This window comes from Rhyacophila brunnea, unplaced genomic scaffold, assembly GCF_057557595.1.
Source record: "Rhyacophila brunnea isolate RB1 unplaced genomic scaffold, BYU_Rbru_1.0 scaffold_2, whole genome shotgun sequence".
In the NCBI taxonomy this organism is placed as follows: Eukaryota; Metazoa; Arthropoda; class Insecta; order Trichoptera; family Rhyacophilidae; genus Rhyacophila; species Rhyacophila brunnea.
Genome location: NW_028232859.1, coordinates 375,374 through 393,562, shown reverse-complemented (window position 1 = coordinate 393,562; position 18,189 = coordinate 375,374). Strand labels below are relative to the sequence as shown.

The window sequence follows — 18,189 nt, the reverse complement described above, 5'->3', positions numbered from 1 at the left end:
TGTAGATGGTCTGTAGTAGTGTATATCTCGTTTAACTCACGACTCGCGTATGCGAACAAGGTAGTACTTCACTGCGTTTAAAGCCCACTGTCATTGTTTACCTCTTGGCTAAAAAGCACATTAGAAAAGACATCTATTTCAATTGAGAATGTTTATATAAACATAAACCGTTTGGTTCTTTTTTTTAAGTTGTGAAAATCTAAGTTTTATGTGATTTAGCAAAATTGGTTACAACCATTGGTCATCTCTGCACTAATAGCAAAGAAGCTTCACTTCTGCTGCTTGTGGAAGCTTCGCAGATTTTTCTTTAGACTTTTCAAGTGTGTCTAAATGCATCTTATGGACAGACTGATCGTGGGGGATACATTTTTGACATAGTCGCGATAAGTGAAATAAAACAAAACAATTTAAAATATGAAACACAAACAAAATAAATATATATGAAAAATATAAGTAATATAACTATGCAATAAATTGAAAAAATTACATTTATTTTGTTTGGCAATACAAAAAAGAGCCTACATTGTCTGTTTGGTCTGTCTGCACTTCTATTGTAAAATTCGTCTATAGTCAAATAATCTGATTATAGCGATTCCAGACACTTGTGTGACGAAGAAATGTCATTATAAATTGATGGCGATATAATGAGTTACCTGTATGCTAAATTCATAATAAAGTATTGACTGTTTTAACTAGATGTCTTTAATTAGATGTAGAACGCTTATCCTTTTGGCTGCCGTAAAAAAAGGCCTTGGCAGTACCTAACAGGCCAAATATAATTTGCGAAAAAAAAATCAAAAAACTATGACATCTCTAAAATCTCAGTTGTAACATGACAAAATTCAAAGTAAATCGATGGTAAAATCATGAACTAATATGGTAAAATGTTTTATGAACATTGCGATAGATGTCAGTATGTGTCCTATCCTATTTTGAAATTATTTGTTTTGACCGAAGTATTAGTACTACCGATATATCTCGTATCTGGCGTAGCGAACTTGGACCATTTGACGAGATATCTAGTATCTGGCAGTGATCGGGTTAATGATCAGAAATACCTGCTTCAAAATGACAATGTATTGGAAGTCATAAGATATTTTATTGCCTCATTAGTTTATATGCCGTTTGTGCCACACTTACATTAATTCGCCTCGATTATATTGAATGCAATCTTCAATTCACACGGCAATTTAAGTGACACAATGTTTTCGTCAGGTGCTGTTGATGCTGGCGAACGGCCTCGACACGTCCATAGAATCGGAGCAGGCCGCCCTACGCCAGCTGCTGACGGCGCTGGTCTCCCAGCTGGACATGAACCCCCTCCCCGTGGCTGACGAGCCCGCCACGCCGCCCGAAGATGAGGCCCAACCTGTGCAGATGCGAACCCCCACTCGCGAGATGCAGCTGCTCATCATGAGATTGCTCAGTCAGTCCGCAATTATACTCCCACACTACCAACAAATTGCATAATAACAAAATACTGCTCGGGTTGCTTCACTTTCTCTTTCTATTATTATGTCATGTGATGTATTAAACTTCATCTGTAACGATTTCCCCATCGGTTGATTAGTCCTTTATATTGTACATGTATTTTAATCTTGTAATTGGTAATCATCTATTCCTATTGATTATTAGGGAATGTTTCTTAAAAACTCACATTTTTTAATTGTCTATTCACGACGAACACTCAAATTCAATATCTTCTGTCATCATACGGGAGGTATTAGAACGGAGGTACCCGGCGGGCCACAAATTTCTATATTAAAAGTATATCATAAAGACTTGTATATCGGTGAAGAATGCCACCATGATTACAAGGGATGGCAGTATATTGTGTACAATATATTTATTTATTTAAAACAACCGACCGGGGCTAGTGTAGTGAGTGTAAAGTACAGCGTGTCTACACACTCATTTTCTATGGTTGGCCTTGCATATACGGATTTGTTGAGCTTGTGGCATATAGCCGGTAATATCACAGTCACCTAGGAATTTCTGGGTCCGGCCATCTGCCTGCTGCGAATTAATCTATGGAAATATAAAAATAAAATTGGCACGCAGGCGTCCTGATGTCTCGCTGGAAGCCACCGGCCAACGGCGGCGCGTCTCCAGCCCCCGCCTCACTGGAATACCGCACGGCGGCTGCCACCGCTGCCGCCATGGCCGCGGCCGGTTCCGTCTCCCACTGCTGCCGCTTGCTGCGCTCTCTGCTGCCCTACTGGAGGCAGCAGCAGTTGCAGCGCAATGCGCCGCCTCTCGCTGCCGACGCTCCCGCTGCTCAGCCCCAGCTGCTCAGGCCTCAACCCCCTCACCCCCTGCCCGACATGCAGCCTTTCTTCTTGCGCCAATACGTCAAAGGTATGTCTCGCACACGTATCAGGAATGCTATTAATGAGATATGAAATATTAATGATGGCACATCGTGAATGGACAGGTCACGCGTGGGACGTGCTAGAGAACTATGCGCACCTTCTGACGGAGATGGCACTGCGGCTGCCGTACCAGGTGCACAAACATTGCGACCCCGCTGCCTCACCCTTCGCTCCCCACTGGCACCACCTGCTCTGCGAGTACATGATGAACCAGCAGACTCCCTTCCTCAAGTATGCCTTTTTTTACTTATTTCTTTATCTCTATTTACTACTTCTACTTGAAATTGAAAATTGGCTATTATCCATTTGTTCGATCCCTTATTTAACCCGATCGCCGCGGATGGGACATATCGTCGGTGTTTTGTAAAAAGGGCGAATCAACCATTTTGGCGAAATCGAGATTTTAATGAAAATACAATATGTACCCCACTAGCTTTGTTGTGTAAAAACGGTGAATTTTTATCTCCACAGGAAAGTACTTAAAAACGATAATCGACTAAAATTAAATTAATTAAAATTACGAAATAAAAAGCAAATGTGACATATTAGGCCTTTTAAAATATTATATAATAATACCTATTATAATGACAGTATTATTTCTAAGCTTTATTATAAACGTGTTAGATATTTATAATCATCTACAGGTAAAAAACAAATTAATGTCAAAAGTTAAAAATCCTCCTCCTGTAAAGTAGCATTTTGGTTGATTCGCCCTTTTTACAAAACACCGACGATATGTTGTTTTTTACATAAGCTCTGATACTGGGCGGATGTCGCAACTGTTGATATCGAAAATTGAAATGTAGTGTAAAGTAGGAAATACTTCACGCATAGTATTAATTTTTGTATTTTGTTACTTGTTTTTACACTTGTTTTGAAGTCGAATGCTTTGTCATCGAAAATGGCTACAGAGTTTATCCGAACAAAGCAATACGGTAGTTTTGTTAAAGTAAACACAGCTAAATTCAACACTCCATTATGTGTTTTAGTGTGGCACTTGGATCCTTATGTATCTAGGCATGATAACAGTTGTAGCGACAATTTTTAACTGCCGTATTTATTATAATACAGCGAAGAATAACATTTCGAAAAACCTACCGCGGACAGCACATCTTTTGTATGGAAACTTAATGCGCCGATCGGGTTAAGGTGCAAAAAGACAAGGGAAGGAAAAGATAAAATATTATCAACTTATCCCAATTCGCGTATTGATTGAAAAAACAATTATGTCAAAAAAACAAATAATTTATGTCTGTTGGGTCAGGCACAAATGACATCAATGGCAGTCGCCACGAAAATTCGATCATGCTCAATAGGATAGTCGAGTTGTTTTAGCCATTAAAAAATAGTTAACTGAAATACGTACCATGATCGAGCTAAAGGCTATACTTCAGCTGAGGCATGGTCTAAAAAGATCGTGACGACGCGACGCGCAGATTGTGCAAACGACACGTGATAAACAAAACATAATTTGTCATAAAAATTCAACATGCGTCCATTTAATGTTATGTTTATTGTTATATTAGTAATAATAGTAATATATTCATTGACATGTTTACTTTTTCGAATACATGTGTGACGTTTTTTAGTCATCTTTACATGATTTAAGAATATATTCCTCCCAACGCCATCACAAAACAAATTGACATGCTCACATCTCGACTACCTCTCTCCGATTGGCAACGAGTGCGAAATTTTGTTACACCTATTGTTGAAAATTATTTGCCGTTTCACTGATGTATGCTCTTAAGTATAGCACATGGACCTCACAGAGTGGGGGTTGTATTAACAAACTTTTTTATGAGAAATAGTTAGCCATTCTCCCGACCCATTCGGTTCGAAACGCACATTGAAAATACAATATGCATTTTATCAACCAGACACGGGTTCTACCCTGCAAACCCGTACTTCATAAACTAGGCCGACGTGGGTAACCTAATATACATTAGGCAATAGGTATAATATTATAATATTAGTAAGGCAAAATGATATTGACATTTTTATTTTGTTGACAATTAATTTGGCTATAGAATTGAAAGTTTTTCAGTTTTTCCATTGCACCAGAAATGCTTGATTACCTATATTTTTTCTTGTTATCGAGGCAATACTTTCTCAAATCAAAACCTTTCTATAGAATTTTGATTTTTGAGCATAATTCTAGCTGCTCTAGTTGGCGAATACTTAATCAGTACTGTTGCATTTTAATGTGTACACATAATGTCAGATTGTTAAAATAGTTACAACTTAAAAGAAATTGCATCACAAATTATGTATATTACAAAAAAAATATCCTTTTGATTTTTTTTCAATGTCTAACTTTAGAATGCAATTGCATTGATTACATTGATTTCAAATTAATAGAGTTTCACTGTATTCAGCAGTATGTCATTTTATTAATCGCACTAAAATATTTTACTAAAGACTTGGAAGAAAAGTAAGTGAGCGTGCAGGGAATAAGGTCACTTCTTTTCAATTAGAGTCGTAGAGGGACACTGAGGACATTGAGGGACAAACACTGCACATTGTTTTGAAATGTAATTAAGTAATTTTTGCTCGTTAACATGTTAATCAGGAAGCAAGTGAGAAAACTTCTCTTGATGATGTGCGGAACGAAAGAGCGATACCGGCAGCTGAGAGACGTGCACGCACTCAGCGTTCACCTGGAAGGCGTTCACCACGTGGTGGAGACGCTGCACTTCTCCTATGATAGCATGGTGCAGCTCATGGAGCATCTCAAGGTCTTCTTTCTTTTCTGTTTCGCAACATGCACATTGATCTGTTTTATTTGTTTTGAATTGAATTGTTATTGTCTTATTACACCATTTGTTGCTAGATGAAATGTAAACGATTTATTGTGCAGGCGTGCGCGGAGATTGTAGTGGCGCGCACCGGCAACTGGCAGCACTTGTGCACGGCCAACGCGCCGGGCACGCTCTCGTACCTGATGGGCGCCGCATGCATCCTAGAGGAGGGCGTGGCCCCCACCGTGCTGCAGCTCATCCAGTGTGCCCTCTGCCCCCCTGCCGGCCCGCCTGACCCACCGCCTGCGCAGCCCAAAGCCCTCACTGTCCAGCTCGCCAACAATGTCAGTCTACTTTTTATATTGTGTGTTGCGTGTTTATATTGAATAGAAATTTTTTTTACATTCACCTGTAGGCAGTTTTCAAACTTTGCCTAAAGATTCTTTCCTGAAAAATGTGTGTTCTGAACGATCAATTGAGAATTTTCCCTTCAGAATCAGGTTCTAGACAGTTTTTTTTCTCTTCTGAGGATCCAATTTTCCCTTCAAAGATCATTTTTGACAGCTTTCTTTTTTACAAGTCTGAAGGGCGATTGGCTGTTCGGCCGACTTCAACTTCGATATTTATTTGTCGCTCGATGGAAACAGCTACCAAAGCATATGTGTCTATCGATGTGATTGCGATTGAAATAAGATTATCTGATAGTATATTTTATTTCAAGTAGACTTCACCGCCTCCATCCTAGAATACTACAGATAGAAAATAACTATAACAGCCGACTATGCGTGTGGGCTCATAAAAGATGTGTCAGTTAATATTTGGAACAAAATAATTGATCACCTTTCTGTTTTGTGTGTTGGAGTGGAGTTTGAATGAACCATTCACCAAAATATTGACAAAATTTTTAAATTATTTCGATATCAATAGCTCAAATGTAACGATTTTTTTAATACCTTTTAAACATGATGAGTAATCATTTTGGAGGCATGCATATTTTGTTTTGTTTCTGTGAAGTATATAAACATATTTTAGGAGCGGAGTGAGAGGGAGCGCAGCGCAGACAGCGACGCCTCCGTCACGGTAAGCTGCAAGTTCCAAGAGCACGTCGTGCCGCAGCTCGTGGCCCAGATTCAGCGACAGGTATACTATTTATCTTAATGTATTGTTGCTGTAACGTGGTCGTCCTCACGAAACTAGTTCTAATATTTTTTGAGCCTTTGCAGATTTCTGTTGAAGATTTCCGTCACTTCATCCGGGTATTTCTGCTGGAGACTAATTCTACCGCCGTGCGCTGGCAAGTCCACGCCCTTCTCCTAGCTATGTACGAGTGAGTGTCTCCTCCGTTTCACTTTTCATATACCGTTTTTCACTTTGAAATATATTTGAGTAATATTGATGAACGGTTCTGTTTATTAGGAACTCTACGGCGGAGGAGCAGAGTCGACTTGTGAATCTGATGTGGGGATTGTGGCCACGATTGCCGCAGTACGGCCGGAAGAGCTCACAGTTTGTCGACCTCCTCGGATACTTCTCTCTTAAGACTCCCCATACTCCTTTAGACGTGAGTCCCCTCATTTCAATTGCAATATTATCTTAAATGTCAACCCGGCAGCGCGGTACGCTCACGAGTGCTTTGTTTTTGCCATTCAGGGATATCTGGCTTCGGCCGTGGACTTGCTGAAGAAGCAGAACGGTCTCCTGATGTCTCACGGGAACGGCCCTATCTACTCCGCCCTCTCCAACTACGTGGAGCTGGATGGCTACTATCTGGAGTCGGAGCCGTGCCTCGTCTGCAACAATCCCGAGGTGCCCATGGCCACCATCAAGCTTTCCACCGTCAGGGTGAGTCGCCGACCCTGACCTACTCTTCTGTGTCTTGATAATTTATTTTTTACAATATTATATTATTCATTAAAAGTGTATGTAATATTTTGAAATGCTAGATATCTCAGATATTAATTTGATAGTTTATGTCCGCGCCTGGCTTTAAAATGGTTCAGATAAATTAGCATAATTTTTGGCGGCAGATCGACTCGAAGTTCACCACGACCACTCAGATCGTGAAGTTGGTGGGCAGCCACACCATCAGCCGTATCGGCCTCCGCATCGGGGATCTGAAGAGAAGCAAAATGGTGAGAGCTATCAACGTCTTCTACAACAACAGGACCGTTCAGGCTGTTCAAGAACTCAAGAATAAACCTGGTAAATTATTTTATACTATTGTGCCACCCTTCCTATATTGGATATCGAAATCTGAATAAATTGATACTACCATCTACCACCTGTACAAATTTAAATGTGATCTTTTTAAGTTATGTCAAATTGTATTGTTCCGATTTTATGTTAAACATTTATTCCTGAATAAAATTTATAAATTATCATGGTACGGTACAACAGTACAACAAATCGACCATTTTTATTGTAAATCATGTTTTATAGTCGTCTTTTGACTAGAGGGATGGCACTAAATTTGGGGTGTCGTTTCAGGAATGTGGCACAAGGCCAAACAGGTGACGCTGCAGTCGGGACAGACGGAGGTGAGGATCGACTTCCAGCTACCGGTTGTGGCCTGCAACCTCATGATGGAGTACGCCGACTTCTACGAGAATGCGCAAGCTTCCGGTCAGTGCCTGCAATTTATTCTTTGCATCGGTAGTTTCTCACGACCCGATAGCGAGTGCTAATGTGTAGAGCTTTTGTTTTGCAGGAGAATCTCTACAATGTCCGCGGTGCTCTGCAGCCGTACCCGCCAACCCCGGAGTGTGCGCCAACTGTGGAGAGAACGTCTTCCAGTGCCACAAGTGCAGGTGCCACCCTTTTCTATATATCTTACAATAATTGAAATAAGTTTCCACTATCGTGCCCATCTGTAACATGCTTCGATTTAAAGCATATGGACCCCCAGTATGTCTGAAGTGATTTAACAGACTTGTTTTACGAGGATCGGTTGTACGCTGTTCGCTCAACGCCCATTTAAAGGATAACAATAGAGGGGGAAAAGATAGGAAACGTCCACGTACTGAATCCAGATGCACAAATTAATTAAAATAATATGCCAACAGCTCAGCTGATCTTTTAGTTTTCCCCATAAAATTGCATTCCAATGTGTTATCTAAACAGACTGATCTCTAGGTTTGTATACTAGTTCACTTATGACACAGTCGAGGGCGCTCGAGACAAATGTCATGTATTGATATTGTCGCATTGCAGAGCTATAAACTACGATGAGAAGGACCCGTTCCTGTGCCACGCGTGTGGCTTCTGCAAGTACGCTAAGTTTGAATACACGCTGACGGGACGCGCCTGCTGTGCTGTGGACGCTATCGAGAGCGATGACGACCGCAAAAAAATGGTTGCCGCCATCGGCCTGCTGCTCGACAAGGCCGACAGAGTCTACCGACAGCTCGTCGCCAACAAACCCCTCATCGAGGTATAGCGCTCGCTTCTATTATCTTGCACCTTATAATATGGATATCACTCTTGACGTAATGATCATAGGGGTACATAATCATTAGGGAGTAAAAAACATGATTATATGCACTGAAAGTCATTAAAATATGCAGTAAAACCAAAGAAATATGCAGTTAAAAATTTATATTTTTATGGAAAAAAAAATCGAATAACAAATTAATAATCTCAATACAACAGCAAAAAAACACAAATAATCAATATAAAGTTAATCAATTACAATTTTCAAAATAGTTTGTTTACAAGTACAAATAATTGAATAAGAAATGCAATGTAAACTATACACAACTGTAAAAAACAAAAACGACACACTTAACTATTCCTAAATACAGTATAACCTCGTTTTTACGTGCCCGGAATTCACGTTTTCCCGGCAATTGCGTGTATTTTTTTCAGTCCCGATGTATTTCAGTACATTTAACCCGATCGGCGCGTAAAGTTTCCATACAAAAGATATACTGTCCGCGGTAGGTTTTTCGAAATGTTATTCTTCGCTGTTTTATAATAAATACGGCAGTTAAAAATTGTGGGTACAACTGTTATCATGCCTAGATACATAAGGATTCAAGTGCCACACTAAAACACATAATGGAGTGTTGAATTTAGCTGTGTTTCCTTTAATAAAATCTACCGTATTGCTTTGTTCCGATAAATTCGTCGCCATTTTCGATGACAAACCACTCGACTTCAAAACAAGTGCGCCGATGAAGACATTAATCACTGACTAATTTTATTTTACTCGTGTTAAAAACACTTAAAAATGCCATAAAAATTATTGAAAATAATAGCTTTTATTGGTTACTTATGAATTATTGTTAATTAGTGTAAGTTTTATTGATGACAAATCCATTAAAATTGGATGGTAGTCACCAGTTTTATTTCGTGGCATAGATTGTGTCAGCATTTTACATGTTTTATGGGCCATTCTAATTTTAGCGTAAAGGTGAGTCCACACTGGTTGAAAATATTATAATAATTTTTTTGTTATTTTTTTTTTAGTGAAACTTGGATTTTGTAGATTACTTTTCAGTTTTATTGAGCATTGTGTTATGTTAGTGATTGTCATTTTATGTTTTATAAAAAAAACAACATTTATTTTTTATATTGCTATAAAAACTTTTTTTTGGGTAAGGTTTTAAAAATTTATAAGCATTAAATTGCACGCGAAGATAATATTATGTAATATAGTTGAAAAGTCAATATTCCATGATTTATATATTATATTGTATACCTACCCGTGTGTTTTTTTATCAAAAATTTATAAGTTTTATATATTCCTTCATAGTAATTCGTAATTTATTGGTAAAACTTGCAATCCTCTAAAATATAATATATATTTTTTCATTCCGTGTGGACGCATCTTTACTAAATATTTACGACTTTCAATAATGAGCTCGATTTATGACTTTGAAACAATTGGGGAGACACATGAGTAATAAATGACATAATCCAGAACACAAGTTCAAGTACATTTTTAGAAATATTACGACTAATTTCTTTTCGTTTTTTGGTTGTCTTTTTCGTATTCTTGCACATGATGTAAAAATCGCGGTGCATATTCAACTTTACACGGTAAATACTCGGCGCACACTCAACTCGAATGAAATATATTTTGTATACCTACTGCGCAGCCGCGAAAAATACCGCGTAGATTTGAACTGATGCAATCGTACCGGCGAATCTCAATAGATCGAGGGGGTTCGAAAGATCGATGTTTATGAAATTAAAACAACATATTTTTGACAAAGTTATCAATATGGCGGTACGAACACGAATCAGAGCATTTTTCAATACAAAAATCAATACTATGCGTGAAGTATTTCGTACTTTACCGAAATTTCAATTTTCGATATCAACTGTTGCGACATCCGCCCAGTATCAGAGCTTATGTAAAAAACAACATATGTCCCATCCGCGGCGATCGGGTTAATAGCCGCATTTACGTTTTTCTTTCCCGCGATTTACGTCGGAAATATTCAAAATATGCGAGTTACGCGCACTTGACAATGATTGGGTCGTGACATTCGAACGATTTTTCAATAAAAAATTTAATTGAATGTTGTTTTTTAATAAAACATTATTTTTTTAGAAACATAAAATTTAAATGTTCTTTTTTTCAATACCCCCCTTTTACATTTTCCCTCCAATTACGTTTTTTTTCTTCAGTCCCTTAAAAAACGTAAAATAGGGGTTATACTGTACTATTATTTACTGTTTTTTTTCTCCGAAAAAAGGTTACAATATTTTTTTCAATATTGTGCTCTGGCATTAAATTTTCCGCAAATCTGTCAGTATTTTGTTCATATGCGGAAAACGACCTCTCAACGTCCACAGACCTGTGATTGCGCAAAATTTAAGGTGCCCGAGTTGACTTCTGTTTTCTGGTAAATCCACAGCTTGAGGATGCCGTTAAAACATGCAATTGCATCTAAACTATCTAACCTAATTTAGTAATATTTCAATAAAATAATTTAAAAAAACGAAAATTATAAATGCAAAAGCCCTTAAATATGCATATATTTATGAAATATGCACTAATGTCTCAAATATGCTCTATCGTCTCAAATATGCATTTATATGCACAATAAAATTTTATTTTTGGATTCTGTGTCTTTCAAAACGGATTTCTGTGCAACTCTCATAACTGTGCATACACCCTAACAAAACATGCACTAGCATATAAATCCTGGCCCTAATAATCATACATACATACATTGGGATCATAACGTACAAGTGACATATTAGTAAGAAACCAGTTCATAACAAAGATGTTGTACAAAAGAAAGACGGACCTATTACAAAATCATTGAAGCAAATGGATACTACTGGTTGCTAAGAAACCCATAGCTACATTTTAATTTAGGGTCTAATATAATTGTGAAGTAAATCTGAAATATATACAGTCGAACTTGGTTATTACGAGGAAGATGGGACCCACTGAATTTGCTCGTTATAAGCGTTATTCGTTATATCAGAGAATAGGTATTTTTAAATGAGCGGTCACATAACACAAAAATACACAATTTGAATTTTTCCCTGAAACAAGCATGGCATTCAAACTACAAAAGAAGTTGTTTATTGTAATGAACGCTGGTAGGTACCTAGTGACTTCACAAACCTTGGGTTTTTTACATGCAATTTCAACCATTAATAATTTTTAAACGATCGACACATTAACAGTTTTAAGAAAAATTTTGATGATGTTTTTGACTATTTTATATTTCGGATATATTTCGATTATTGACGATATTTACGATATAACCGCTAAAACTTGATGAACAAAGAAATACCTCCTGAAATAATCTTGGAATAATAATAATAGTGTCTGTAACAATCTCATATTTAACTTTGCAATTGATTTCGTCAACTTGTCCTGTACGATCGTCTCTTTTGCAGAACATGCTCCACAAGATAACAGAACACCGTCTGGAAGGGGGGATGTCTCGCGGGGCTGAGGATCCTCCCGGAGGCTCAAGCGGAGCGGCGGCAGCGGCCCAGGCCGCTCCAGCACAAGTCAATCGGGTCATTCAGTATGTCGCCCACAAGTACTGCGTGGATAGCAAGAACCACTTCGATGATCTCTCCAAGATCATCCAGCGTGTGCTCACCTGCAGGTATGTATTCACTGGCTTTCTGAACTGCCAGTATGGTTCCTCTGTCGCGATAGGTCGCCTAATTCGTTTTTCACTTTTCAGGCGCGAACTGGTGGCCTATGACCGCGCCCAGAGCGAGCAACAGAGGGGAGAAACCCGCCCCGTCGGCGCGTCTCTCAGATATGAACCCGTCAAAACTGAAGGTAATCTCTTTCTCTTCCCGTTTTTTCATTACTGCAGGCCATGTCGATGGAGTTATTTCTTTACTAATGCTATATGCAAATCTCTATCACAGCCGATGACGGAAACTGCTATGGGTGCGCATTGTCGGCGGCATCGCACTGCCTCACTCTGCTGCGGGCGCTGGCCTCCTCCCCTGACCACCGCCGCAAGCTGTGCCATCTCGGCCTCGTTCAGGAACTCGTCCAGCACAACCTCAGAAGGGGTACTCCGCAGGTGATATTTCTTGCCTTTTCATCCCGCTCTGCCCATTTTATAAAATGAGTTATCATGTGACATGACTTTTTGTAATATTGCGTAGAGCCAAGAGGAGGTGCGGCAGCTAATCTGCGTGGTAACAAGAGACAACCTGGAAGCAACCAAGAGCCTCTGCCGGCTCGTCACCCAGAGGATCACTCTAGGGCTGGTGGGGCACGCCGCCGCTCAGGACCACACCAACGCTGTGAGTTCTCTCGATTTTCCTTCACGTCAAGCATTCGGAAGTTACCTTTGACAATGAATATAAGTTGATAATTTTCCCTCGGCAGGTCCGTCCCCTGGTGCTACTGCTGGGAGGTCTGGTGAAGATCCAAGACTCGGTGGAGTGCTGGGAAGTAAGGCTCAGATGCGTCGTCCGACTTTGGATTTGGTAAAATATTTCTTTCAAATTTCACTCGTCAGTCAGTCATTTTTATTCTCTTGTCTTGCCGAAATAGAATTTATGTCTCTTTAGTGCACACTCAATTTGTAATTATGTACTTTATTTTCATTATGACTTTCTTATGACCTATGGAAAATGTGTTTGCAGGTGCTGTCCTTATTTGTCAGAGGCCCTGGGCGGCATAGAGGAGGAGGATTCAGGGAGCCCGGCACCATTGGGCGCCGGGACTGAGAGCAAGGGAGAGAAGCGCGAGCAGGACCCTCATGCCCTGCAGCAGGTGGCGTTGCCCTGCTTGCAGTACTTGCACCACCTCATGCAGCCCGCCCTGCCCCCGCCTCCACCCGCTAAGGCACGTTCACACTTATTCTATTCGCAGTTCATCAAATGTTATGATATATTATAATAATCGAGTGCATCACTTACCTTTATATTTTGTGTTATGTTAACGACGGATGAACATTGTGACCGCAGGAGAAATCATCCGCCCCAGAGCAGCCAGAAGAGCAGGTGGCGCGTGTTCCTGCGGAAGGTGATGATTCGCGCGCTAGCTCAGCGTTAGATCTGGGGGCGTGGCTGGCCGGCAAGGTGTCGTACGCCGAGTGGAAGCGCCTCACTTCGACGCCCCGCCCGCCGCCGCCACCTGCATCTGCCGGCCCAGCCCACTTCAGGGATGCGCGTCTCGCACTCAAGTACACCGCCCGCTGGAGGGAAAAGGTATTCTTCTTTCAAAATCCTATTCTTTTACTTCTTTCATTTGCTGTATATGAGAAATAGGGTGTGCCAAAATAGTTGATATAATATGTATATATTATATAATGATGATAAAATAGCCAGTTGTTTTGTTTTGCAAATATCCACAACTGTATTTATTTTCTACTATCAATCTGATGGGTATCTCGATGGTGTTGCAGACTCTGAAAATCTACGGGTCGGGAAGCCTGAGTTTGGGAGACGGGGGCTGGCTGCGACCCGTGGTCTTCAGCCCTAGCAGCAAGATGGCCCGGGACACTGCTTGCCAGATGGTCAAGTCCCTCTGCACTGGATACGAGCGGACCAAAGCGGTGAGTTCAAACCTTTTGCTTTTTAATATTCAAATACAAATCTTGAACAATTTCATACATATATGAATATGTCTATAAAATCGCCCTGTGAATATTTGGAAAATATTTTTAGGTTCTATTGCTTCTGACAAACTTCCTTCCGGAAATCGGTGCCGCCGGAGAATCTAGCGAACAGTTTCTGCAACTCTATCAAAGTAAATATGCGTTTCATTATTTCGCATCGACGGAAAACCACTTCTTTCAGGAATATTCTCTTGGGTTAATTATTTTAATCTACATTCTTCAAATGTTTGCAGGTCTAGCATCGGAAGCCCCTTGGAAACAACTGTTGGCTCTGCGGGGAGTTCTCTCCCTGCTGGCCGACCTGCTCACCAAAGAGATCGATCATCTGCACAAATTGGAAGAGAACACTCTCACTTCCGACATGGCTCAAGGTGACCTTTACAATATATTTGCTCGGTTGAATCCTCGTATAAATGATAATACCCTCATTGATAAATGATGACATTTATGCATCAGGTTACGCGCTGAAGCGGCTGACGGAGTTGCTGGCTATGTTCTTGGAGGATGGCGGGGTGAGGCGGGCATACAAAGGCCGGTTGATGGGAGCGGTGCTCGGCGGATACCTGTCGCTGCGTCGCCTCGTCGTCCAACGCACCCGACTCATCGACGACACACAGGAAAAGCTCCTGGAACTGCTCGAAGAGATGACCACCGGTGAGCTACGCGTGCATGTGTGCATATTTTAAATGCACAATCGCCATTTATATTCTCACCGCGAAACAGTTTTATGAAATCGTCTTCAAATGTCACGATATCTCTGTAATTTCAGGAACGGAAGCGGAAACGGCCGAATTCATGGCAGTCTGCATAGAGACTGTGAAGAAATACCCCCTCCGCGACTTCCGAACGCCCGTGTTCATTTTCGAGAGGCTGTGCTCTATTATCCATCCCGAAGAGAACGACGTCGGAGAGTTCTTCCTCACGCTGGAGAAGGACCCTCAGCAGGAGGACTTCTTGCAGGTGATATGAAACGCTTCAATTATTACCGAACCTCTCCGTTGATGGAAAGTTTTCGGAGACATTCATAATTTTGTTTGCTCGTGAGGTATGAAATTCAACAAAGTGAAATTGTTGAATTTCAGGGTCGCATGTTGGGCAACCCATACTCTTCGGCGGAGGCAGGGCTGGGCCCGCTGATGCGCGACGTGAAGAACAAGATCTGCGCTGACTGCGAGCTGGTGGCACTGTTGGAGGATGACAATGGCATGGAACTGCTGGTCAACAACAAGATCATGTCGCTCGACCTACCAGTCAAAGACGTCTACAAGAAGGTGAGCGATACCACTCTCCTTCAATGAAATATTGTATATATTTATAATTTTGTGGGCCATTTTTTTATTTTTATCCACTTACCTTGACACCTGTCTAGTTTTATATTGGGATATTATCCAAATTTGTGATAATTGACGATTTTCATTTGTGAGAAAAAACTGGTGTTTAGGGTTATATTGGTTATAATTTATAATTTGTGGCTAAAATGAAAAAATATCTAACCAAATTAATTGATATTTGTTATAATGTCAATATGTTTCTCTTTTCATAAATAGATATCATTTAAAAAAATAATGATTCTTCTCCTTCTTCCCTTCGGTGTTGAGTACAGCTAAAATTTTGTTTTCTGACATTAGGTGTGGGCAGTGTCAGGTGAGGGCGACGCAATGCGTGTGGTGTATCGCATGCGGGGACTGCTGGGCGACGCCACAGAAGAGTTCGTGGAGACACTCACGGCCGCCAGCGCCCAGGAGGTTGACGACGAGCAGCTCTACAAGATGGCCAACGTCCTTGCCGATTGTGGTTTGACAATTTCCTATGTTTGCTGAAGATATTATTATTTATCTTGTTTTCTCATTCGGTCCTTAATGAGATTGCTATATGAGAAACAGGGCACTTTCTACCGATTTCTTCATTCATTGTTGAATTTCGATCGTTCAGTCAGTTGGTTTCTTATTACGCTCGATGCGAGTGCGAAGTTAGGCGGTGACCTAATTGAATAATGTTGCAGGCGGCTTAGAGGTGATGCTGGAGCGGTTGGCGGAAGCGGGCGGAGCCGGAGGGGCAGCGCGCCCATTGGCCAAAACGTTGCTGCGTTTGTTGTCGCTTTGCACACGCGCACGGCGGTGCGTAGCGCTGCTGACGCAAGCCTCCACTGCCGCCCTGCCTGCACTTCTCAAAGCCGCGCAGATTGCCGCCGAGGATGAGGCCACCCTGCCCCGACCCGAATTGACTTGTCAGCTTTTGGAGGTGAGCGATTCTTATTTGATGACGTTTTTTACCCCGTCCATGTTTGCTTGCTCGGATATCTGGATATCTGTAATTATTCTTGACTTGTAAAAATAGTACTTATAATCATGAGATTTCATCAAACATAATCATATAGTTGCGACAAATAATAATCATCATCTTCATCAATTTTTGCCAGATGGACTGGGTCTGCCAGTCAATATTCGACCGTCGGTCTGGTATCTAGGATGCCCCTCGGCGATCGGTCACTGTACATTAAATCTATCGAGTCTAATGAATGCGGAGATAAATTCTCCTTGGAAGGGATTGTAGAGCTCTTAGTTATGTCCTATACGCCAAGTAGAAACATTGTATAAACCATTTTTTCCAACATGACTTTGAATTTGAATTTGTAATTTAATTTTGAACACTATATGTATGCAGGATATGAGCTCACATGGGCAAAATCATTTATTGATATGAATCAAAGATAAGAATATAAAAATTGTTGTACAGCATAATGTATATTATGTTACGCCGAATGTGCGAAATTGACTATTACATGAAATGGGCAAAATTTTGCCTAATTCATGTAATAGTCAAGCCCATTGCCTTATTCATGAATTAGGTAAATTATCTACCGAGTGCGTGAATTCACCAGGGTATGGAATTCTAAAACTGTCAACATGACAGTAGAAAAAGTAAATTTAATACGGATGGTTTTATTAGTTAATTATAATTAATAATAATTAAAGTTAATAGTAAATAATTGGACATAATATAATATTATTATTATTAGGTTAGGTTAGGTTAGGTTTTGTAATTTTGAATTCAACTGAATGTCTATTTTGAGGTTAGCTAACAAGTGTCAACAAACTATCAAATCATACTATCACAAACAAACAATCGACCATTGCACGATTGATACCCAAGCACGAATCAAATCGCGAAAATACCTTTTAATAAAATTCTTCCGTTATCATATTATAGTTCTAGATTTTTTTTGGGCATAGTGAATGGATATTAACGTCATTGTAGTTATTGATTGGTATATTTTTATATAATCAATGACATTTGACACATTTGGTTAGTTTGATTAGTTGCAAAAAACATCACCGGTGCGCGACCATCTATTTTGACCAATGCATGAGCATTTGACACATTTGGTTTAGTTGCAAGAAACACCACCGTAGCGCTACTATCTAATTTGTCCAATGCATGAACTAGGCAGAAAAATTACTGCTGAATTTACGCACTTGGCAGATATTAATTCATGACTAAGGCAACGGGCTTGCGTTTTTCATGATTTAGGCAAAATTTTGCCCATTTCATGTAATAGTCAATTAGTAGTAACATATATAAATGAAAGATGAAAACTTTTAAGTTGTCTCTGGTAGTGGAAGCAGGAAGCATTGTTTACAAGAGGATCAAAATTATTAAAATTCAAGAATGATTATGGAGAAGTAAAATTTGATTTAAAAAAATACTTGATGTTAATGCTGAATGTGGTATTATAAGAAGTAAGAATCTTGGACTCATAAAAATCAATAAAATTGTCACTCAAATGCCTCAAAACAGGCGAAAATTTTGCTAAAGTGATAGGGTATAGGATTTAGTCCATCAATATGGTTATGTATATGGTTAGTTAATGTTATGTAGGTCTGTTATTAATTTTGTTTTAAAAGCATGTAAATCTTTTTAAACTTTTTTTGTAAACAAAATTAAATTGGTAGGTAGTGTCAATTCCCTCCATTTTCGGGTTGTGAAAACATGCTGTCACTTTTATTTTTG

At 39.9% G+C, this 18,189-nt stretch overlaps 1 protein-coding gene across 1 annotated transcript in view; it reads left to right on the top strand.

Moving 5' to 3' along the window:
- Positions 1 to 18,189, top strand: part of poe (E3 ubiquitin-protein ligase-like protein poe) — a 77,735-nt gene that overhangs the window by 50,590 nt on the left and 8,956 nt on the right. Inside the window, exons 53-80 of the mRNA XM_085946834.1 lie at positions 1,216 to 1,426; positions 2,062 to 2,358; positions 2,435 to 2,603; positions 4,945 to 5,110; positions 5,233 to 5,457; positions 6,146 to 6,253; positions 6,337 to 6,440; positions 6,530 to 6,674; positions 6,764 to 6,955; positions 7,141 to 7,315; positions 7,601 to 7,735; positions 7,821 to 7,920; positions 8,324 to 8,543; positions 11,978 to 12,195; positions 12,277 to 12,377; positions 12,470 to 12,630; positions 12,716 to 12,856; positions 12,942 to 13,042; positions 13,202 to 13,403; positions 13,526 to 13,768; positions 13,966 to 14,115; positions 14,228 to 14,309; positions 14,412 to 14,549; positions 14,635 to 14,832; positions 14,948 to 15,138; positions 15,261 to 15,449; positions 15,807 to 15,972; positions 16,181 to 16,419. Coding sequence (XP_085802960.1) covers positions 1,216 to 1,426; positions 2,062 to 2,358; positions 2,435 to 2,603; positions 4,945 to 5,110; positions 5,233 to 5,457; positions 6,146 to 6,253; positions 6,337 to 6,440; positions 6,530 to 6,674; positions 6,764 to 6,955; positions 7,141 to 7,315; positions 7,601 to 7,735; positions 7,821 to 7,920; positions 8,324 to 8,543; positions 11,978 to 12,195; positions 12,277 to 12,377; positions 12,470 to 12,630; positions 12,716 to 12,856; positions 12,942 to 13,042; positions 13,202 to 13,403; positions 13,526 to 13,768; positions 13,966 to 14,115; positions 14,228 to 14,309; positions 14,412 to 14,549; positions 14,635 to 14,832; positions 14,948 to 15,138; positions 15,261 to 15,449; positions 15,807 to 15,972; positions 16,181 to 16,419 — 4,767 coding nt within the window. The remainder of the gene's footprint in view (positions 1 to 1,215; positions 1,427 to 2,061; positions 2,359 to 2,434; positions 2,604 to 4,944; positions 5,111 to 5,232; positions 5,458 to 6,145; positions 6,254 to 6,336; positions 6,441 to 6,529; positions 6,675 to 6,763; positions 6,956 to 7,140; positions 7,316 to 7,600; positions 7,736 to 7,820; positions 7,921 to 8,323; positions 8,544 to 11,977; positions 12,196 to 12,276; positions 12,378 to 12,469; positions 12,631 to 12,715; positions 12,857 to 12,941; positions 13,043 to 13,201; positions 13,404 to 13,525; positions 13,769 to 13,965; positions 14,116 to 14,227; positions 14,310 to 14,411; positions 14,550 to 14,634; positions 14,833 to 14,947; positions 15,139 to 15,260; positions 15,450 to 15,806; positions 15,973 to 16,180; positions 16,420 to 18,189) is intronic.